The sequence below is a fragment of the Taudactylus pleione genome, unplaced genomic scaffold (genome assembly GCF_031769625.1).
Source record: "Taudactylus pleione unplaced genomic scaffold, aTauple2 ptg000472l, whole genome shotgun sequence".
Classification (NCBI taxonomy): domain Eukaryota; kingdom Metazoa; phylum Chordata; class Amphibia; order Anura; family Myobatrachidae; genus Taudactylus; species Taudactylus pleione.
In genome coordinates, this window is record NW_028284874.1 from 114,995 (window position 1) to 138,823 (window position 23,829).

Genomic DNA, 23,829 nt, shown 5'->3' on the forward strand with positions numbered 1-23,829 from the left:
TACTCCCAGCAGTAACCACCGAGCTTAGACGCACATGCATACTGAAAACATCGTCCGCTTGCGTGCAGCATCGACATTGCGTGTATCACTGAATCAGGTATATTGTGTGAGTTACTAGCTCTACTCTTTGCTCTAAATCATCTCAGCATTGTGGTGTTTATTGTGTAACTTCATATCCTAATCTGCCACAAATCTACAATCTGGTTGCCATGGTTACAGCGCAATGAAACACATTGCTCCAGGTTGCTTTATATTTGTATGTCTTCTGACCTAGAACGTGAAACAGGAGGATCAATGGCGCAAGATGGACAGAACGGGCCTGAAAATAAAATCCCACCCCACCCCCTCTATTCCATGAAGCGGAGAGCCGGACGACAGTGCAATAAAAGACTTTATTTGCCCTATGTACAATGAACTGTCAGCCATTTGTTTCAATACATTCTTAAATAAATGACTGGTGACAGACCAGCGCCTGGGAGTTGTCACATACTAAGCGCGTAGGCACGGCGAGGTAACAGGGCGTGTCGGTGCTCAGTAGAACTGGTGTTTCGTTTGTTGTTGCTGTCTATTTGCCATGTGCATAAGTCTCAGGAGGAGATCGCTGGCCGATCCATCCATCTGGGTCATGTTCTGCTCGGGGGAAACTCCTCGCCTCTCGCTGTCTTCGTCCAAGCAGCTGGAGTCCATACCGCAACTGTCTGTGGAGGTACAACAAGAGCTAATGAAAGTACAGGCTTGTAGTTAGTCTCTGCTGGCCTAGGACATGGAGAGGGAGCATCAGTGATACAGGGTCGATGGAATGGGCTGAGGTTCAGGGGGAAATGTATTACGTTTTCTAAAGAGTGGATAAGCTGACCAATCAGCTTATAGGTAGCAGCTATCTAGTACATCATAACATATGGCAGCTTGCATCTGATTGGTTGCTATGTGCAACACCACTGCTTGTCCTCTTTAGAAGTTTTGATAAATGACCCTCGAAGTACCTTTAATAACTGCACACATTCAATAACTAGATAAACTTTATGGCTGCTCCTGGTTTTTAGCACATAGGGCCTAATTATCATAACCCCTTTGGGCAAACTTTCCGACTCTCCCTCAATGGCCCGGGAGGCTCCCGAAAATGGTTTGGTGTTCCCGGCCCCTCTCAGGAGAGGGCAAGCCTCCCAGACTGGCCACCACCCGCCACAACCCCCAGCATCACCCGCTTCTTCCCACCCCCACCCCACCGCACTAACCTGAAGAAAGTGGGCGGTATAAATGGGTCCAATGACACAATTTGCGCTGTATTCGTATCTTTGTAGCCCTGCCCCTTGCTTTACTATGCCAGACATCTCAGCTTTGTATAGTGATCATGCTCCCTTGCCCCCGCACCACCCATCACCCAACCATGGCTCCTGTAGCGCTGACCTTGCTGCCCCCTCTCGGAGGGGTCAGCCAGAAAGTCGGCAAGCCTGCCTTTAGCATTCCATTAAATATTCAACAAATAGCAGTAAACTAAGATTACTTCTGTTTGCCACTTTGGGGGAGTTTTACTAAGCTCTGGAAAGTGATAAATTGGAGAGTGATATTAACGCCAGTATGTACCTGATAAATGGCAGGATGTATTGCATCTAAAATGCGATGCGTAGTACAACCCGTCCCAGATGTTCAAGCCTTTTGGATGTAAGGGAGGATTCTGAATGAATCACACATTGCCCAGGGGAATGTGTCTGAGTTCAGATTTTGGTGACACATTAGGCTGAAATTACCTATTACTAATGGGGCTCAATCATCAGGCAACTATCGGGTCAATTCCATGTTCTACCAATGCCTGGGTTGGAGCATTGGCAAAATCCAACATGGTGGGCAATCACGATTTGCTGATTCAGACAGACACATAAATGATCGGAATCGGCGAGTCTGGGATTTTTAACATGCTGGAATTTGCTGCCTCCCCCACGGATTGGCGATCATCAATGTCCACCTATCTGCATTTTTGATTGGTGGATCGGATCGGCGACTTCAGAACGGGTAATTGGACGTAGATGTTAAATATCCACGTTACTCAGTGAGAGGACATCCCTGTGCAGAAAACCAGAGTAACATGCTACATCCATTTGGCATCCCAGAAGTAGATGCTCAAAATACTTTTTTCACCAAGTGATTTGAAACAAGATGTGCATCAAATTACCCACTAAACCCAGCAGCATCCCAGTTCATTATGGAACATGAGAAATAGTCTAACACAGTGGTTCCCAAACTGTGGGCCTGATTCAGACCGCTCACAAGCGCTATGCTCTCGCGAGCGGGTCGGTGTTTGGCCAATGGGCATGCACATGCCGGAGCCGGCTCCGACGTGCGCATGCGCGAGACCCGGCTAGCGACAGGCGTTCCGTCGCTCCGGGTCTCGCACCAAAATGGGGCGGCTGTCGATGTTGATCGACAGCTCGCCCCATTTTGGAGGCGGGCAGGTGGGTGGCTGGCCAAAAGGAGGCGTTCCCGACAGAACGCCTGCCGTTTGGGGGGCGGCCCCACTGACATCACTCGTGATGTCAGTGGTGAGCTTCCGGCTCTATTAAGAGCCAGAAGCTCACTGGGGCTTGTGGAAACAAGACCCTACCGCAATGGTCTTGTCGCAAGCCCCAATGGTCAAGACCATTGCGACCTTCACCTGGCCGCTCGCAATAGCTGTGGGTGGTCGCCCACAGCTATGCGGGTGGCCAGGAGGCTGCACAAAAACAAAAAAAAACCTCCCTGATTCAGAGTGATCGCTGTTTCAGAGCGTCCGGCTCTGAATCAGGCCCTGTGTGCCGTGGCACCTTGGGGTGCCTCAGGGCACTTGCAGGGATGCCTCGGGTCAGTGGTCCAGTACAGCCCTGTCATCCACCACATAACTGACCCTAAGGGTGACATATAAGCTCAATTTACTTCATTTCATTTTTGCTGAATTTCTCAATAAGAAACTTTTGCCACAGGGGTGCCGTGGAAAAAATGCTGTGATTCAAAAAGTTTGGGAACCACTGATCTAATAGATTATAGAAATATAAAGGGGAGTTTATAAAGCAGTTTAAAGTTGTTCTGATTATTTTGTTAGCATTATGAGATAATGACATAACATGTAAAGTTCAGCTTATGAATGTGTTTCTTACATACTTGCTAAATACAATTCCCACTTGGCAATGATTTCATACATTTATATACTAGTAACCAATCAACAGTAGTTTGGCGAAAAGACAATACAGTAGGTTAATCCAGATCAGCTGTGAACAGCCAGCAAGATCTCATTCTTGCGGCACAAAAACTTTAATGTCTCTAACCAGATTCCCCAGCAGAACACCCCAAATCACCTAGCTAATGGGAATGATATATTGCAACTAAGCAGAAGACTCAAAACCCATTTTTACACTTTCAATTTTGATTTGATTTAAATAATCTGTTTAAGTTAAACAGAAACATGCATAATTCCCACCAATGATTTCCCACTCTATCCGTAAGTATGATCTTAATGACTGAGAGGGTCTATGTACTAAGCCTTGGAGAAAGATAGAGTGGACAGAGATAATGTACCAACCAATCAGCTCCTAGGTATAATTTTTCAAACGAAGTCTGTAAAGTGACAGTTAGGAGCTGATTGGTTGGTACTTTATCTCCCTCCACTTTACCTCTCTCGGGGGGGGGGGGGAGATGTACTAAGCCTAGAAAAAAATGTATCCAAAATAATCTAAACATTAGGAAAGTAATATTTCTGCAAAGTTCTGCCAGCTCTATGGTATAGGCTCAATAAAGAAAAAATATGTTACCAACATGATCTGAAAGTCTCATTTCTCTTTTGGATATAACTCTTTATTTCCACTAGGAAGATAGCAGTGACTTTTATCTACACTGCATTTTACAAGGGACAAATCACTGTGCTGGAACCCAGACTGATCACTGGTAAGTACTCCAAGCAGTAACACAAGTGGCAAAATTTATTAAGCGGCGGGTTCTAAACCCCGGAGGTTTGGTGGATGTTTGACAGCAGGTTCTATTCTGTTCTAAACCCCGGGGGTTTGGTGGCGGTTTTGCAGCGGTGTCTAAATGACAGCCCTGTTCTATTCTATTCTAAACTGTGTTTTGACGACAGTTTTGCTGTGGTTTTGCAGCTGTTTTGGTCTTAGTAAATCTGCAGATACAGTAGCAAAACCGCAGCCAAACCGCCACCAAACCGCCAGGGTTTAGAACCTGCTGCTTAGTAAAATTTGCCCAAGGACTTTAACTAACAAATTGCAGGTGAAAGAGTGACATTATTTATCTGTTGGAGCTTAATTTACATTCCAGTATAATCCAAGGTGGGGGGGGGGGGGATTGTGTGTGTGTGTGTGTGTGTGTGTGTGTGTGTGTGTGTGTGTGTGTGTGTGTGTGTGTGTGTGTTTGTGTGTGTTTATTAATGGGACAGCTTTTCTGTTTTTAGGTGAATGTTATTAACATTTTCCCTTTTATTCCTCTAGTTGGTCCTTAACTAATCGTCTAACAGCAGGATGGCAGAGGGCATAAGAATATGTGGGGTGCACAATTATGAATGTATTGATTATTTACTCACAAAACCAAAGGAAAATCTTAAATACAAACAGTGTACACAATAAGGTTGCACTACGTACCATCATTGCAGCATATTCCCGGCGCAGCACAACGCCCACCACTACCGCAGGGTTTTCCTCCGGCTTCACAAGGAGAGGGTAAGTAGTTTTCTTCCACGCAACGGAGAGTTTCGGGGGTCCCAACATAGCACCCTAGATCTTCTCCACAACAAATGTTTGGTCCGAAGCAGTTCCCTCTATTCCCTGGGCCACATGGTATACACTGCAAGGAAACAGGACCTTCACCTATTACATTGTTCCAGTGCTGTCAGCTGGTCATTTAGCAAAGTGGTGCTGTCTCCTTAAGGCTCATTATACTGTAGTGCTGGGAATCAGTCAGACTGTGAGAAGTGAAATATCACTAATGGTTCTGACAATACTAAGTAAGACTGAAAAAAAGAAGAAGGTTTACTTCTTATTTTTGGATGTAGGTAACTTCTGGCTCTCTCACTGCTGACGGACAGTAACTTCTAAAATAAGGAGGTAAGGCTTGTTGGATGTTGTAGTTCCACAGCAGCTGGAATCAGACAGCCTACTTTAGATCATCAATGTGCAATGAGCAACACATGAAACTCAAATTAACTCTAGAACAGGGAAAATGTGTGAGACAAAGCCAACTCTCAGGTAATAGGAACTAATGTAAAATATGATTTTATATATATATATATATATATAAAATCTGCAGCAAAGTTTACATTAACACCTCAGCAGTAGGAAACCTCTAGCTCTTATGCTATTGTGGAACTACAAGTGTCAGCATGCCATATCAGTTTAGATGTCCCATATTATATAGCATCTGCTGTACAACAGTGTTAGCTCAGTAACTGGTGCTGTCCAAGGTGCTGTTCAATAAACTGTCCAAGGCGCTGTCTAGGGTGCTGAAACCCATCTAGTTCTGAATAATTCATGTCAGATTTCATTGCAGGGCTATTAAAGTCACTTTAAAGAAAGTGTACCAAAGTATCCACATAGAAGCCTTAGCAGCAACAAGCAGTAAAAAATAATAATAATATAATCACTTTTCTGTGCTGCAACTGATGACATAGACATAAGTACATTATTCTTCCAATTGTAAAGGGAATATGCTGCGCTATATAAGAAACTGTTAATAAATAATAAATAAATAAGTACACTGCATAGCTCATTCTATTACCAGCTAGTAAAAGCTATAATCATTCAATGTTATTAGGACATAAATCACATCAATAATCACAATAGACTCTTCCCTACAATGGAAGTACAATGGAATACTGCACCTGTCGGACTTCTGTGTCTTGGTAGGACCTCTTGCCCCCTCTGGGGCAGTTCTGGATGTAGCATGCTGAGGACAAGGCGAGGAGGCACAGGAAACAGGCAGGGACAGAGGTCTCAGGCATGTTGGAGAGGAGGAGGAGGCGGATAGTCTGCCTTGCAATGCTGCTAGATGTACCACTGCTTTCAGCTCCGTGTGAGCTACCTATTTATACTCCATTCATTTATTCTTAATGTCGACGTAATTGTTTGTGTCCTATTGTTGTGCTGCCTGCATTTAGCATGCAAACAATGAGTGACAAGCAATTAGTAAAGTCAGGGCATTAATGCGAGAAAGCTCATTCATCATCTTCATTAGCTGCCTTTAATCGGTGTATATACAAACTTTAACACCACTATTTCCTATAACGCTCAAACAAGACAGGTGGCAAAGTAGAGATATTGATCTAATACAACATTTACCTAAGCATAGTCTGTGTATAGAGTACACACAGACTGTTTTTACTGTTTAAAAAAGAAAATCTAACTTTTTTTCTGTGGTTAGAATACAGTAGTGTATGTTCTATTTTATTTTGTTAACATATTGTTATACTGCGTTTGTTCCTTACATTCTTCTATTGTAGGATGATCAGGGTCATAACTATCTGTGTTGTTCAGGGCAGCACGGCAGTGTGTATACTCAGTCCTTGTACTAGACAGCTGGCCAGTATAGAAAATGCCAATTATTGCTTAATATTCCAGATATTTAAATTAATTATATCTATATACCCTCAAATCGTGTCAGAAGTAGCGATTTTCTTTTTTCTTATCACTCTTTATTTTCTTAATACTCATTGTTTTTATATTTCGCTACTTCAGACCCGAATTAGGGTATATAGATATAATTGATTTAAATATCTGGAATATTAATCAATGATTAGCATTTTCATTACTACATGGGGTTTAAGATACCTGCATTTTAATGAATATCTCATAAATAAATGTTTTTAAAAGAATTATAAGTCTCTAATGGGGACATGAGTGCACTCATTTGAAACTGATTCCATTTTTTCTTCTTTGGATTTTTGCATATACAATTGAATCAATGGGTGGCAGCTATAACTTACTTATAGGCATGACATTTACCCTATAAGGTGAATATCATAAGTAATATTCCCCTAGTGTTATTGGTATTTATTTAAGCTTGGTGCGGGATTCCAGATCTTTGTCAAGCTGGCCAGTCTAGCTCAATTTTGGGAAGACAAGCATGGCCTGAATCATACTTTCATTTTACAGACAGAACTTTGCAATTGTTTTAGCACTGCGCTTGCACCCGAGTTTAGCAAAAGCACCTTTGAGCAACTATGGGCGATTCAGAGTTTTACGCATTGTACTAACATCTTCACTTGTAGCTGATTGGGTGTAACTGGCAGCAATTAGGTGCCATGGATGTTTAGGCAGAATTGTGGGCCATGCAGAAAGTGTCCTGGGATGTATCTGATTTCAGGCAGATCTTTAGCACCAAGTACAGGACCGGTCCAAATGCACGCTGATGGTGATGACAGCTATATTCACAAGCGGATGGATGGGAGCGTTGTGGCCGCATAGGTGTGGCCAATTGTGAATAAGGATGAAGCTCTGCATCTGTTGTTGTGCAGGCAATGCGGCTTACTTGTGTACAACTTTCAGTCAGGCCGACAGTGTGCCGCTCTCTGGAATCATGGTAATATGACACCAGTCTGGCCAGTGAGGGGTTGATCAGTTTTAATAGACATAATTTCCTTTTTCCATTCTCTTGGGATTTAAAAACAAAACAATAGTTATACATGTTGTGAATGCTGCATAGGCACTTATACAAAAATATTGGACATTCACCTACATCTGACGTGTACAATCCCCAACTACACCTCTCTTTACATACTCTCTTACTTGCACTTCTTTAGTGGTCAACAATGGAGGATTACCTAACTTGTTCCATCTGGGTATTGCACACCGACCCTGGTGGAGTAATGAGATCCGGTTATCTAAGAATCTTTCCTTTCCCCAATTGCATTTTTGTTTAAGTCTCTTAGGGGTCTATGTATATTGAAGATGTGGAATAAATGACTAAGCTTTTTTAATATCCCTATGAAAATCTTTATTTATTACTTGCTGAAGTACCCAGCATTGCCTGGGTAAAATCTTCAAGTTATTAAGCTTTATTATGTGATGTCGTCCAAATCCATCCAGTGGCAGGCCCAAAACAGGCTCTCTGGGTTAAAGTTCTGCCCGCCACTCTCTGCAATGAGGTCTGACTGGGACCCCAACCATTCCATTAGGCATCTCAGACCAATTTCCATCCCTCTGTGAAGTTTTCATCCAAATCCATCCAGTGGAAGACCCAGAACAGGCTCCCTGGTTCAAAGTTCTGCCCAGCATCCCCAGGTCAAAGATCTGCCCAGTGTACACCAACGGGAGGTCGGAACAGGATCTCAACCCCCCTAGCATGTCATCTGAGAACTAATGTTATGACTCAGTTTTTGTCCAACTCCATCCAGTGGAAGGCTCACAACAGGCTCCCTGGATCAAAGTTCTGCCCAGCATACATCAACGGGAGGTCCGACTGGGACCTCAACCCCCCCAGAATGTCTTCTGGGATCCAATGTTACCAGTCTTTGAAGTTTTTGTCTAAATTATGGGATGTTGTCCATATTCATCCAGTGAAAGGCCCAGGACAATCTCCCTTGGTCAAAGTTCTTCTTGGCACGCTCTGCCTTGAGGTCTGACCGGGACCCCAACCACTCCATTAGGCACACCAGACCTATTGCCACCCTTCTGTGAAGTTTTCATTCAAATCCATACAGTGGAAGGCCCAGAACAGGCTCCCCGGGTCTAAGTTCTGCCTAGCGTACACCAATGGGAGGTCCAACGGGACCTAATCTTCAAGTTATTAAGTTAGGCATCCCAGACCAATTGCCAGGTATTCCAGACCAATTGCCACCCCTCTGTGAAGTTCTCATCCAAATCCATCCAATGGAAGGGCCAGGACAGGCTACCTGGATAAAAGCTATGCCCAGCCTACATCAACAGGAGGTTTGACCAGGACCTCAACCCCCTAGTATGTTTTCTGAGATTGAATATCATTCTGTGAAGTTTTGTCCAAATCCATCCAGTGAAAGGCTTCTTCCTGACACTCTCTGCCTTGAGGTCTGACCGGGATCCCAACCACTCTATTAGGCACACCAGACCTGTTGCCACCCTTCTGTGGAGAAGGGGAGGTTCCCCAAAGAAATGGGAGGTTCAACCAGGATCTCAACCCCCTAGTATGTTTTCTGGGATGGAATGTTACAATTCTGTGAAGTTTTGTCCAAATCCATAAAGTGAAATGCTCAGAATAGGCTCCCTGGTCAAAGTTCTGCCCAGCGTACACCAATGGGAGGCCCGCCCAGAACCCTAACCCCCCCTTAAAAACCAGCCAGGATTGAACTGGACCAAATTGCGTTGGTTTCATCCCAATCAATGCAGGGGTGTCCGATTGCTTAACCGGACAGTTAAACAGACCAATAAATTTTATATACTGTATAAGATATATTTTAAACAAAATACTGAGGAAAAACTTTTTTTTTTTCTCACTAATCACCTCCACTAACAACCAAAATAAATTGGGGTCAATATATCCCAAACACAAAAAGAAGAACTGTACCATACCTATACCATACAGTCAAGGACCCATAGGAATAAAATCATTCAACTCATCAAAAATCAATATTTTGAGAAGCAGTCAAAATACTTTAGAAAAATAATCACTACAGCAACAGAATTACAGGAAAGTTAACTACAGTTGATGCAGAAAAACAAATAGAACATAAAAATTCTTGGTTTATACATCACAGTAGAGTCTTAGGGGTAAATTTACTAAGATGGGAGTTCTATTAAGAATTGATGTTGCCCATTGCAACCAATCAGATTCCAGGTATTATTTTCTAGAAGGTGCTAGATAAATGAGAAGTAGAATCTGACTGGTTGCTATGGGCAACATCACTTCTTAAATAGAACTCCCATCTTAGTAAATTTATCCCTTAATGTTGAAAGGTCCATTCAATATATAGTAGATCAATTGGAACTTTGGTGATAAAACTGACATTTTTAGTGTTAACGTTTGATAATATCAACAACAACCTGTAATTCATACAGTATATCAGTTTTTCCATCGCTGTGATAAGTGGCAATAGAAAAGCTCCCTGGCTATGTTTATAACACTAGTTTAGATAAGTGATATCAAAATTACTTTACTATAAAAATGCAAAAACTAAATAAACCATATTAATAAACACACTTTGGGTAAAAGGGGTCTTTTTTATTAAAATGACAGGTTCAAATAGCAGACCTACGATAACACAGCATATTTACTCCATTCAGTGATGTGAGCTTCCCATGTGGATGGACCCCGCTGCCCTGTACTACTGCAGAGAAGCTACAGAGGTGAAACAGATTGGCCAAAATATAGTACTGTACAAACCTCAAGTTAGATGGATGACACTTCACTTTTATCAGAGCTTCTAGGTCTTCAATGCTGTGGAGCTACTAATCACAACACAAGAGCCAGTAGCGCACGCTGGGGAGGTTTAATGTGTGTGTGTGTATATATATATATATATATATATATATATATGGAATTGAAATGCTGGTGGCTGTCCGAAGGGAGGACATCCTTACAGCGGCACGTAAGTAACCTAACTCTCCCCTCTCCCACCCCTAACCCTCCCTTAGGGGTGCCTAACCCTAACCTCCCCCCTAGTGCTTAACCTCCCCCCTAGTGCCTAACCTAACCTTCCCCCCTAGTGCCTAACCCTAACCTCCCCCCAGGGGTGCCTAAACCTATCCCTCCCCCCAGGGATGCCTAACCCTAAACTCCCCTCCTAGTGCCTAACCCTAACCTCCCCCTAGGGGTGCCTAAACCTAACCCCCCTCCCCGCACCCTAAACCTAACCCTCCCACGGTCATGAGGTTTTTGCTTGCAACACATAACTGGCACTCATATGTGGGTACAGCTGCAGTGAAAAGAGTCAAGCTTCTGTAGTGTTGGGATCTAGACTATTGGATTATATGTCATCTATCACCTAAAACCAGCTTGTTGCAGATTTCATCTTTATAGAAAAAGGAGGGGGGTTTAACCCCCTATTGTTCCTCAGCACACTGAATAGTACCTGCAACAATATCTGAAAACTAGAGATATTAGTTGCATGCATTTGCAAATACATGGGAAGCTGCTAGGCCATGTCACGGCTTCTCTGTCACAAGCAGTCCCTAACACTAAGGGGTTCACATCCGGGGCGCGGTGCACCCCAAAAAATGTCCTGCCCAGGAACCCCCCAGGGCATCACACGAAAAATGGAAAAAGAGTGACAGTGCAGTGTAAAGTATAGGTGTGTAAGACTAATTAATGAGTGTTGGAAAAAGGGGTTAAAATATATGTGAATTATTACATGAAAAAAATACAAACATAATATGTGATGTAAAAAGCAACTATGTGTATTAAGTGGTGATGCCAAGAGGGGGCCCAGCCAGACCAGCCCCGGGGGCCTTACGCCCGAACGCTCACCCCAAATGTAAAATATACCAATTATAAGGCCTCATGATAAAGGCACATATAAATTTTGTCAAATGTAAGGCCTCCTGATAAAGGCACATACATAAATGCATCCACATTGAGGGCTTTATTCAGAGGTGGCCGTACGGTCTACGACCGCACAGCCGCCTCGATGTTTGTCTAGTGCGCATGCGCACGAGAGAGCCAGCTCCTTCGTGCGCATGCGTGAGACCCGCTATGACCGACAGCGCCGGTCGTAGCGGGTCTCTTTCCAAAGGGGGTGAGCTGTCGATGTTGATTGACAGCTCGCCCCATTTGGAAGGCGGGCCGGGGGGGTGGCAGCCCAAACTGAGGCGTTCCCATGGGAACGCCTGCCGTTTGGGGGAGGCCCCACTGACATCACTAGTGATGTCAGTTGAGACCTTCTGGCTCTGACAAAGCCAGAAGCTCTCCGGCGCTTACGACAAGTGAGACCCTACCCTAGGGTCTCGTCGTAAGCCCCGATGGTCGCGATGGTCAATGACCATCGCGACCATCACCCTAGTGGTCGTTAGAGCTGTGGGTGTTAACCCACAGCCTAACGACTGAAACAGAGGTGGCCGGTCAGGATGCAAGCGGCCGCCCAGTTTCTGAGCGACCACTTGCATCCTCCGACCGCCTCTGAATGAGGGCCTGAGAGCCAGCTTACCTGGGAGTCACCCCTGGGAACTCCAACTAGCACTACTAGAACCAGCATGCCCTACTAATGCTGGCTCCTTCATGCCACTTATACCAAACAAACAAAAAATGGCAGCTGCTCAATCAATCTAGCAGCACTAATCAGGTGCATGAAAGGGAGGGGTCATACTAAGTAGAAAAAGGAGGGGGGTTTAACCCCCTATTGTTCCTCAGCACACTGAATAGTACCTGCAACAATATATGAAAACTATATGGTCATAGAAATCATAGAAATCAGAGATATTAGTTGCATGCATTTGCAAATACATGGGAAGCTGCTAGGCCACGTCACGGCTTCTCTGTCACTGCACCCCGGATGTGAACCCCTTAGTGTTAGGGACTGCTAGTGACAGAGAAGGCGTGATGTGGCCTAGCAGCTTCTCATGTATTTGCAAATGCATGCAACTAATATCTCTGATTTCTATGACCATATAGTTTTCATATATTGTTGCAGGTACTATTCAGTGTGCTGAGGAACAATAGGGGGTTAAACCCCCCTCCTTTTTCTACTTAGTATGACCCCTCCCTTTCATGCACCTGATTAGTGCTGCTAGATTGATTGAGCAGCTGCCATTTTTTGTTTGTTTGGTATAAGTGGCATGAAGGAGCCAGCATTAGTAGGGCATGCTGGTTCTAGTAGTGCTAGTTGGAGTTCCCAGGGGTGACTCCAAGGTAAGCTGGCTCTCAATGTGGATGCATTTATGTATGTGCCTTTATCAGGAGGCCTTACATTTGACAAAATTTATATGTGCCTTTATCATGAGGCCTTATAATTGGTATATTTTACATTTGGGGTGAGCGTTCGGGCGTAATGCCCCCGGGGCTGGTCTGGCTGGGCCCCCTCATGGCATCACCACTTAATACACATAGTTGCTTTTTACATCACATATTATGTTGGTATTTTTTTCATGTAATAATTCACATATATTTTAACCCCTTTTTCCAACACTCATTAATTAGTCTTACACACCTATACTTTACACTGCACTGTCACTCTTTTTCCATTTTTCGTGTGATGCCCTGGGGGGGTCCTGGGCAGGACGTTTTTCAGGGTGCACTTCGCCCCGGATGTGAACCCCTTAGTGTTAGGGACTGCTTGTGACAGAGAAGCCGTGACGTGGCCTAGCAGCTTCCCATGTATTTGCAAATGCATGCAACTAATATCTCTGATTTCTATGACCATATAGTTTTCATATATTTTGCAAGTACTATTCAGTGTGCTGAGGAACAATAGGGGGTTAAACCTCCCTCCTTTTTCTACTTAGTATGACCCCTCCCTTTCATGCACCTGATTAGTGCTGCTAGATTGATTGAGCAGATTTCATCTTTAACCAGCAAAGGGATTCCATAAGCTTCACTCAATGCTAGGCTTCTCCTTGCTAAAGGACTGTACAGACACATCTCATCATCTATCTGGTAATTCATCATCTGCTGAATACTAAAAAACATTTGCATAGTAATTTTTCACACACTAATATTCCACATTATATGGTTGGTTTTGTTACTGTTTATTTTCCCCAATACATTAGTGTACAGGTTCTCAAACACGGTCCTCAGGACTTCAAACAGTGCATGTTTTCCAGGTCTCCTCACAGAATCACATGTGAAATAATTGGCTCTACCTGTGGATCTTTTAAAATGTGTCGTGAGTAATGATTACACCTGAGCTCCTGCTGGGTGACCTGGAAACATAAACTGTGTGGGGTCTTGAGGGCAGAGTTAGAACCACTGCATTAGTGGCTGGTCCGCTGGAGACTCATTGTCTATTACCCCTCAAACTTTTAAACCATTGGATCCTGATATCAGTGCCTTTACAACTATATGTCTGAGCAATTGTTCTTTTATGTCCATCAGCATATTTTTTATTTCATCTTTTGCATATGTTACATTCATTTTGTATGTTAGTGTTTATTAAACGTTTATATGTTTAATATCTAGCTAAGAGGTTGGCACCCGCCTTAAAACAGCTGCTTACCTGCTCCTCTAGTAATGCCTCAGTGGGGTTGGTTTTTGTTATTAATATCTGGCTTCTATGGCACCTAGAACAGCACCTAGAACAGCACTCTAGAGAGCCATCACCGAGCTGCCCAGAGGACGCTATGGGCGCTCAACTACTTCCTGGTTCCGATGGCATTATCGCCAGCTACATTCATGTAAAAACCCTAATACAGTAGAAACCTATGAAAAAGTTAATGTTAATTTGCAAATTACCTCATTATTCAAAACTACAGTTCGGGTTGGCATTTATTGATAATTTTCGAGTGAGTTGCTTTATTTTATTTATGCAAAGATTTTTATCATTTTATTTTTTAGTATACAGATGTGTCTTCCTACACCTGGGGCCAAATGTAATAGGGTGTCAGTTTTGGTAAATTGCGAGTTTGGTGCTAAACTCGCAATTTTTCACAATGTAATAGGGTGTCAGCTCACTAAAACTCGCATTTTTCAGAGTTACTAAAACTCTCCATTCTCAAACTCGCATCCAGATGTTTTCACATTGAAAACAATGAACTCGCCCAATGTAATAGAGTGTCTGTTTCAGACTCGCAAAAAAAAGATAACCAAAAGTCCCCAAATAATAGACCTGCTTCAGGCTAGCGAGTACATCCTGAGCAGGTCAGATTAACACAGAAACATGCACATATCCATGAGATATGTACATGTTTCTGTGTGTACTTATGTAATATGTTTTTAAATAAAAAAAAAATGACGTGCACCTCCTCCCCAAAAGCATTACCATCCCCGGGCTTTATAAAGCCTGTTCTGGTTCTAAAAATACAGGGGCCAAAATGCGTAGGGGGCCCCTGTATATTAAGAACCAGCACAGGGCTTTGTTGAGCTGGTCCTGGTTCTGGAAAATCAGGGGACAAAACGAGTAGGGTTCCCCTAAAAGTTCCAGAACCAGCACCAAACTCCTTCTAGCAGGGGGATAATGCCACAGCCAGGGAAAACCTTTCACCGGTTTCCCCGACCAAACCATTATCCCTGACAGCTAGTCAGTCCAGGCCGAGGATCCCTGGGGAGTTGGGTACCCCCCAATAAAGGGGTACCCCTCTCCAGGGCATCCCAGGCCTAGACTGATAGCCCAGAGCTATCCCCAGCACCCTAGGGCGGTGGGTGCCGGGTTGATAGTATTAGTGTTGTGTGTTAAGTTAAGGGTTAAATATTGTCTTTAGTTGTAGAACCACAAGTACCAGCAAGCCTCCCCAACATGCTGGTATTTGGAGAACCACAAATACCAGCATGCGGGGCATTACGGGCCCGCTGGCCACAACTAAAGAAATACGTAAATAAACAAACACACACCGTGAATGTAAAATTTTACCAAAACTGACCTCCTATTACTTTTGGCCCCTAGTGCAAAACGCCTGGCACAACAGCAATGCTCCAAAAGGTGTAGCGTACTGTGTTTTTTTCTTTACATTTTTCATCTTATTCGCATTGTAGAAGCAGCAAAGCACCGCTCATAATGTACTATAGACCCTGGGCTGAGACTTTAGTCACACAGGGATACATTTAATACACGTAGATAGTCGCAGATGAATCACCATGAAACCTGGCGTGAGAAAAACTGCCATAGGTCCTCTTCTTACACAGTCGCATACGTGTGTGTGTTTGTGTGTGTGTACGCCGGGGGCATGGCTGCCCAGATGGAGGCATTCTCATGGGAACGCCTACCCTCTGGGGCCGGCCCCACTGACATCACAAGTGATGTCAGTGGGAGTGCTTTCGGCTCTGTTAGAGCCGAAAGCACTCTAGGGCTTGCAGCAATGAGACCCTACCACAAGGGTCTCGTCGCAACCCCGATGGTCGCCATGGTCTTGACCATGGCGACCATCTTCCTGGCCGCTCGCTATAGCTGTGGGTGGTCACCCACAACTATGCGAGCGGCCAGGAGGCCGCTCTAAAAAAACAGAAGGCCCGCCCTGATTCAAAGCGAGCGCTCTGTCAGAGCATCCGTCTCTGAATCAGGCCCAGAGCCCTGGTGGGGCTGGAGCAGTCAGACAGTCCAGGGGGACTTCAGTCAGAGTGTAACAGGCCGGGTGGCCAGGGTCAGATCTGAAGGATGCAGGGAGATCCCTAAAACCTCTGACAAGAACCTTGTGGAGCTGTGGCAGCCAGCTAGAGCCTATGGCCCTCATTCAGAGCCGTACGCTCTGAGCAGAGCGCACGCTCTGAATGAGGGCCGGCCTCCATGAAAATGGAGCGTCCTTCTGGACGCTCGTATAGCTGTGGGTCACCACCCACAGGCTATACGAGCGTGAAGTTTGATGGCCGCGATGGTCGAGACCATAGCGACCATCGAATTTGCGAGCCGGAGCCTGCGGTTGAGGTTTTCAACCGCAAGCTCCGGAGTGATTTTGGCTCTATCAGAGCCAAAATCACTCCCACTGACATCACTAGTGATGTCAGTGGGCCGGCTTCTGACGGGAGGCGTTCCCGTGGGAACGCCCCCATCAGGGAGGCACGCCCCCGGCACGCCTACCAAAGGGGGCGTGCTGTCAATCAACATTGACAGCACGCCCCCTTTGATCGGACACAACGAGCGAAGGACTTTCCTTCGCTCGTCGCGTCTGGCGCATGCGCACGACGGAGCTCCCTCCGTCGTGCGCATGCTCAGTCCAGAACATCGACCCACTTGCGAGCGGACAGCCGCTCGCGAGTGGGTCTGAATCAGGCCCTATGTTACCTGCAGGAAGCAGGGCTGAGACTGAAATTGTGAGTGGGCCAGAAGGCCAGTCCAGACCTGCATATGGCAGAGGGGAGCTACCAAGATTTGGACATTTCATGTGAGAAAGACTTTGCATGTACAGATTAGCTGTGTTCTGGTAGTAAGGGTTCAAGAAGTGAGTTAGTTGCCCCGATTGGGCTAGGCATTTGTTATTTTTGTTTCCCGATTGTGCTGACATTAAAGTAGCATTTTCATTTATTTTACCTGGAAAAGCTGCATGGGCCCTCATTTGAGCACTAAACACTGCACCACTGACACCCATCTACTGAGCTAATTACCCCCAAGTTATCACAATATATATATATATATACAGCGTTTAAAATAAGTTTTGAACACATCAACATTTTTCTCAGTAAATATATGTGTAATGGGGCTATTGTAATAAAATTTTCGCCAAATGTCAGTAACAACCCAGGCAATCCACACATGCAAAGGAATCACACATAGATGTCCAAAAATTAAGTTATGTGTAATAATGTGAAATGACACAGGGAAAAAGTATTGAACACACTTACTGAAATCTATTTAATACTTCGTACAAAAGCCTTTGTTGGTAATGACAGCTTCCAGACGCCTCCTGTAGGGAGAAACTAGTCACATGCATAGCTCAGGTGTGATTTTGGCCCATTCTTCCACACAAACAGTCTTCCAATCTTGAAGGTTCCGTGGCCTCTTCTATGAACTCTAGGCACACAGCGCTTGCAAGCGGGTCGATGGTCCCCCACTGCGCATGCGTGAGGCTCAGCGAGCGATGGCAGCTCCGCCGCTCCTGGTCTCACTACAAGGCGGGGCGGCTGTCGATATTGATTTACAGCTTGCCCCGTTTTGTAGGCGGGTCGGGGGAGTGGCTTGCCAAACGGAGGCATTCCCGAAGGAACGCCTGCCGTTTGGGGGCGAGTGATGTCAGTGGTGAGCTTCTGGCTCTATTAGAGCCAGAAGCTCACTGGGGCTTGCGACAGACGAGACCCTACCACAAGGGTCTCGCCGCAATGCCCACCCTCGTTTCATCTTCAGCATCCTGGCAGATGGCAGCAGATTTTTATCAAGAATGTCTCGGTACATTTTTCCATTCATCCTTCCTTCAATCACAGTAAGGGCTCTATTTATTAACATTATTTTTACTAAAATAAAGTGAAAAAGGGTTTTTTCACACCCTTTTCACATTATTTTAGTATCACCTGTAGTTACTATAGGGCAATTGGAGTAGAATTAGTAAAATTCTACTTCAACCCCTAAGTATCACTTATTTTTAGTAAGCAGATCGTATTTCCCATAAGTGTAATGGGAAATGTGATCCGACCAAAGTTACTAAAAATAAATTGTAAAACAATACCGGTGAAAGCCCTGTGATAATAACGCCACCTGGAGGTGGCGTTATCCAGGGTCTCCCCCGGTTACCGGACTCCTGCTCTGCTCTAAAAGGCAGAGCAGAGCCCAGAGCCGGTCCCAGTGATCAGCTTTGTGGTCTAAACAGACCTCACGCTGATACACTACAAAAAAAAAAAAATAGTCAACAAAAAAATTCACTTACCTGACTCCAGGGACCAGTGGTTGAGGATCCGGTGATGACTCCCCTCTGGTCAGCTTGTCTCCCATGGTGCACTGCGGGCCGGTCATCAGGTGATCGGGTCCCAGTGTAGTATGGGATATCAGCTGACGGGAGGCATGGAGGACATCACCGGAGCACCGATGACTGCAGGTAAGTGCTATTAAGGGAGGGGGGTCTCGGGGGGGCTTAGTGTCAGGGCGGGGCTTAGCGCCGGGGGGTAGCAGTGGTGGCCGGTCGGCGCATGCGCAGGGCAGTAGTCACTGTATTTTTTTGCGAAAATATTGTGACTATAGTGCTGAGGGGATTCGCAGAGACAGAGCTTTCTCGCAAGCTCTGTCCCTGCAAGGGATTTGTAGTAAATCCCTGTGATATTACCTGAATTCGCAATGCGAATTCAGTCGATAATATCACACTACAATCTGCATTACAAATGCGGATTGTAGTAAATAGAGCCCTAAGTATGCCAGTACCATATGCTGAAAAACAGCCCCACAGCATGATGTTCCCACCTCCAAACCTCACTGTTGGTATGGTGTTTTTGGGGTGATATGCAGTGCCATTTCTCCTCCAAACATGGTGTGTATTATGGCATCCAAAGAGTTACATTTTTGTATCATCTGACCAGACTATATTGTCCCAGTATTTCACAAGCTTGTCCAAATGTTGTGCAGCAAACTTTAAACGATCTTCAAAATGCTTTTTCTTCAGCAATGGAGTCTTGCGTGGTGAGCGTGCATACAGGCCATGGTGGTTGAGTGCATTTACCTATTGTTTTCTTTTAAACAATTGTACCTGCTAATTCCAGGTATTTCTGAAGCTCTCCACAAGTGGTCCTTGGTTCTTTGACAACTCTTCTGATATATCTTTTCACTCCTCTGTCAGAAATCTTGCGAGGAGCACCTGGTCGTGGCCGGTTTATGGTGAAATTTTGTTCTTTCCACTTCCGGAACTATGGCCCCAACAGTGCTCACTGGAACATTTAGAAGTTTAGAAATCCTTCTATAACCAATGCCATCAGTAGGTTTTTGTTAGGATCTGCAGTTAAGCAGATCATATTGCCTGGAGTTCCAGCCTTTGTTACTTATGAAGCACTGCACTAATTACTGCCTGTCTGTGTGCAGTGTCAGGTGCACTAATTGATTCTCCTGTCTGGACACAGCCCAGGTGCACAGTAGTCTGTCATTAAGAAAGACTTGCTTTGATTGGACTCTGGGCCTGATTCAGAGCCGGATGCTCTTTCAGAGCGCTCGCTCTGAATCAGTGCCCTCCCTCGCTTTTTTTAGAGTGGCCTCCTGGCCGCTCGCATAGCTGTGGGTGACCACCCACAGCTATAATGAGCGGCCAAAAAGATGGGCTTGTGACGAGACCCTTGTGTTAGGGTCTCGTCTGCCGCAAGCCCTGGAGTGCTTTCGGCTCTATCAGAGCCGAGAGCGCTCCCACTGACATCACTCGTGATGTCAGTGGGGCCGGCCCCAGATGGAGGTGTTCACATGGGAATGCCTCCGTTTCTGTAGCCACGCCCCTGTCACGCCCACCAAAGGGGGTGTTCTGTCACTCACCATTGACAGCATGCCCCCTTTGTAGCGAGACCCATAGCGACAGCTTGCCCGCCGCTATCCAGGTCTCGCGCATGCGCACGACGGAGCCGCCTCCGTCATGCGCACTGGGCGAACATCGACTCGCTTGCGAGCACTCAGCGCTCGTGAGCGGGTCTGAATCAAGCCCTCTGTCTCTGTTGAATTCCAGCCAGCCCTGCACTCCATGCCGGTGATAGAAGTTTTTTGGTACTTCCGGTTCCTGTCTCCTGCATGTCAGTCGAGTTCCTGAGTCAGTCTTGTGTGCCGTTTATTCCATCCAGGCAGCTCCACTTGCATCTCGTCCACATGTGCTGCTTGTACCATCAGGGCAGCACGGAGCGCTCCCTACCCCAGAAGCATCTGTCACCATCCGGTGGCTTGTGTCAACCTACCGGCACCAGTCACAGTTTAGCATTCCAGGTGCGCAATCTAGCACACCATCGCCTGTCTCATCCCAGCGGCACTGGTAGCTATTCTGCGTTCTAGTTGCGCAACCTAGCACACCGTCGCCAGTGTCATCCCAGCAGGGCTGGTAGCAGCTCTGCGTTCCAGGTGTGCAACTTAGCGCACTGTCGCCAGTGTCATCCTGGCGGCACTGGTAGCAAATCTGCATTCCAGGTACGCTGTTAAGCACACCATCGCCAGTGTCATCCCGGCGACACTGGTAGAAGCCCCACGTTCTTGTTGCATACCTCACCTGAGTCTCATCAGCTCAAAGGCTGCAACGGTCCTGGGGCCCCAGGTCACTATTAGCCCTCAAGGCTGCTTCAACAGCCCAAAGGCTGCTTCACACCTTCAGTCCCTTGGCACAACTATAAAGGCCACAATTAGCCTCCAAGCCTGCTCCAACAGCCCCAAGGCTGCTTCACATCACCAGTCCCTTGGCCACGACTATAAAGGCCACAACCAGCCCTCAAGGCTGCTCCTACAGCCCACAGGCTGCATCTCATATTCTATACTTGGCCACAACTAGTCAACTGGCAGCAGTCCTCTGACAACTCTTGTCCTCTTGTCTGATTAGCCATCCAATCCGTAACAGTTTTGCAACAATAAGTTTGCGAAGGTCTTGAGAGAGCTCTTTGCTTTTACCCATCATGAGTTGTTTCTTGTGTGACACCTTGGCAATGAGACACCTTTTTATAGGCCATCAGTTGGGACTAAACCAGCTTATATTAAGTTGCACTGACAAGGGGCAGGATTACTTTCTAATTACTGATAGATTTCAGCTGGTATCTTGACTTTCCATGCCTTTTTGCACCTCCCTTTCTTCATATGTTCAATACTTTTTCCCTGTGTCATTTCACATTATTACACATAACTTAATTTATGGACATCTATGGTGTGATTTCTTTGCATGTGTGGATTGCATGGGTTGTTTCTGTCATTTGGTGAAAATGTAATTACAATAGCCCCATTACATATATATGTACTGAGAAAAATATTGATGTGTTCAATACTTATTTTACCCGCTGTATATACACATCACATTGATTAGTGCAATCTGTAATGCTAGGTTATGATGAGCTGTCTGAGCTGTATAGTATGGAACGGGAAGGACTAATCGTTATGTAATATTGTACACTATATAAATAACAAATATATGAGGCCAATTTTCACCAACAAAAAGGGCTAAACTTTGCGGCCAATTGCGAATATTTTGCTGAACAGTCTTTGAATATTTCTCTCTCTCTCTCTCTCTCTCTCCTTTTATGAGAGAGAGAGAGAGAGAGAGAGAGAGAGAGAGAGAGAGAGAGAGAGAGAGAGAGAGAGAGAGAGAGAGAGAGAGAGAGAGAGAGAGAGAGAGAGAGAGAGAGAGAGAGATATAATAATAATAAATAGTTTATTTAACATATCCATCTGTACGTACGGTTTAACCGCACTTCAAGTTTTTTGTTTGGAAAGTTCAAATGTCGGCAACTTTATTATGAACAATGGGCTGAAATGGATGCCATGCTGTTTGGTAATTAGTAATTACACGGGGGGCAGGGATATTAGAGAAAGAGACAAGTGACTTTACAACTTTAAACACAAAGCAGCCACTTCAGCCTAACTGTTGGGTGTGACCCCGGTCGAACCATCCTACTCAGGCATACGTTATTATAAACTGCCTGATGTGGATTCATTAGGGCGTTTGTCTCATTATCTGATTAGGAAGTGAGTTGGCATATTCAATCTGTGTCACAGTATTTCCTTCTGAGCATTATAATGTGTCAAAGTCATTCCCTCCGGGGAATACACAACAGTTCTCAGCTACGTAGGGGCGACCCTGACTACGTGAAATTAACATGCAGCTGAGCATCAATCGATTCATGACGTCAGCTGCTGCTGGGGGCTCTAGGACGCCTACGTCTCAAAACCTCCCATCTAGAAACTCAGCTCATACCATCTCGTTGCTGGAAAAAGCCATCTTCATGGATTAATTGATGGATGATTTTTGGGGAACTACTCCTGCCACCAGCAATGGGGAGAGGAGAGCCTTCAATTAGAAGCAGCGGCAATTAGTGGGTAGAGTGATTTCTTAAGATGGATGGGTATTTTACAGATCTGCTGCTACAGTGTATTAAAGAGTGTTAAGTAACTGAATTATTATTTTAAAGGATAATGACAGCCAAGACTGAAAATGTAGCTTTAAATGGATAAAAACATAGCTATGCTTTTATTTATTAAGTTATTAATATACCGCACACATATGCCATAACGCTTTACAGAGAATGTTTCTTTGTTTCATTCACGTGCATCCCTGCCCCTGTGGAGCTTGCAATCTACATTTCCTATCACATGGACAACACACACAAACACTTAAGCTGGCCATACACTACACCAGGGCCGGCCAATACGTCGATCGCGATCTATCAGTAGCTCGTGGATCTCTCACCGGTAGATCGCGACTAACTTGCGGCAGCAACTGGGAATGCTGGTCTCTGAAGCGATCAGAGACTAAAGAAGCCTCTGATCGCTTGAGAGGCCAGCGTTCCCAGTGATGCAGTGCGTCATGACATACCCGCGATGTGAAGAGCCTGCGCACCTGCTGGATCTAGCTAGTTCTAGTCAGCGGCATGCAGCGTCTATGCGGGAGGGCTGACCAGAGTGAAGTGAGGTAAGTACTGCACAGGAGAGGGGGCACCAGTACTGGGGGCACAGCATAAGGGCACTACTAGGGGCATTACTGGGGGCACTGTATAAGGGGAACTGCATATGGGGCACTACTTGGGGTACTGCATAAAGGGAACTACTGGGGGCACTGCATAAAGGGGCTCTAAGACAGGGGGAATTGCATGAGGGACACAACTACAGGGGGAACAGCATATTGGGCACAAGTACAAGGGCACATCTGAAGGGGCTCTAATACAGAGGACATTGCAGAATGGGCTCTAATACAGGGGGCATTGCATAATGGTCTCTAATACAGGGGGCATTGCATAATGGGCTCTAATAAAGGGGGCATTGCATAAGGGGCACTACTACTGGGGGCATTGCATAAGGAGCACTACTACTGGGGGCATTGCATAAGGGGCGCTACTACTGGGGGTATTGAATAAGGGGCACTACTAGAGTGGCCATTGCATAAGGGGCACTACTACAGTCATCGTTGTATAAGGGACACTGCTGGGGGTATTGAATAAGGGGCACTACTAGAGTGGGCATTGCATAGGGGGCACTACAGTCATCATTATATAAGGGGCACTACTGTGGGTATTGAATAAGGGGCACTACTAGAGTGGGCATTGCATAAGGGGCACTACAGTCATCATTGTATAAGGGGCACTACTGTGGGTATTGTGTATAAGGGGCACTACTGTGGGTATTGTGTATAAGGGGCCCAACTGTGTTTCATAACGTGAATAAGGGACACTACTATG

At 45.4% G+C, this 23,829-nt stretch overlaps 1 protein-coding gene across 1 annotated transcript; it reads right to left on the reverse strand.

Moving 5' to 3' along the window:
- Positions 1–400: 400 nt before the first annotated feature.
- On the reverse strand, positions 401–6,015 carry AVP (arginine vasopressin). Its single transcript, XM_088448926.1, has 3 exons — positions 5,852–6,015; positions 4,617–4,818; positions 401–698 (listed from the first exon to the last, which is right to left on the reverse strand). Exons 1-3 carry the CDS (start codon positions 5,969–5,971, stop codon positions 532–534), a joined length of 489 nt encoding a protein of 162 aa, XP_088305052.1. The 5' UTR covers positions 5,972–6,015; the 3' UTR covers positions 401–531.
- Between the last annotated feature and the right edge of the window lie 17,814 nt (positions 6,016–23,829).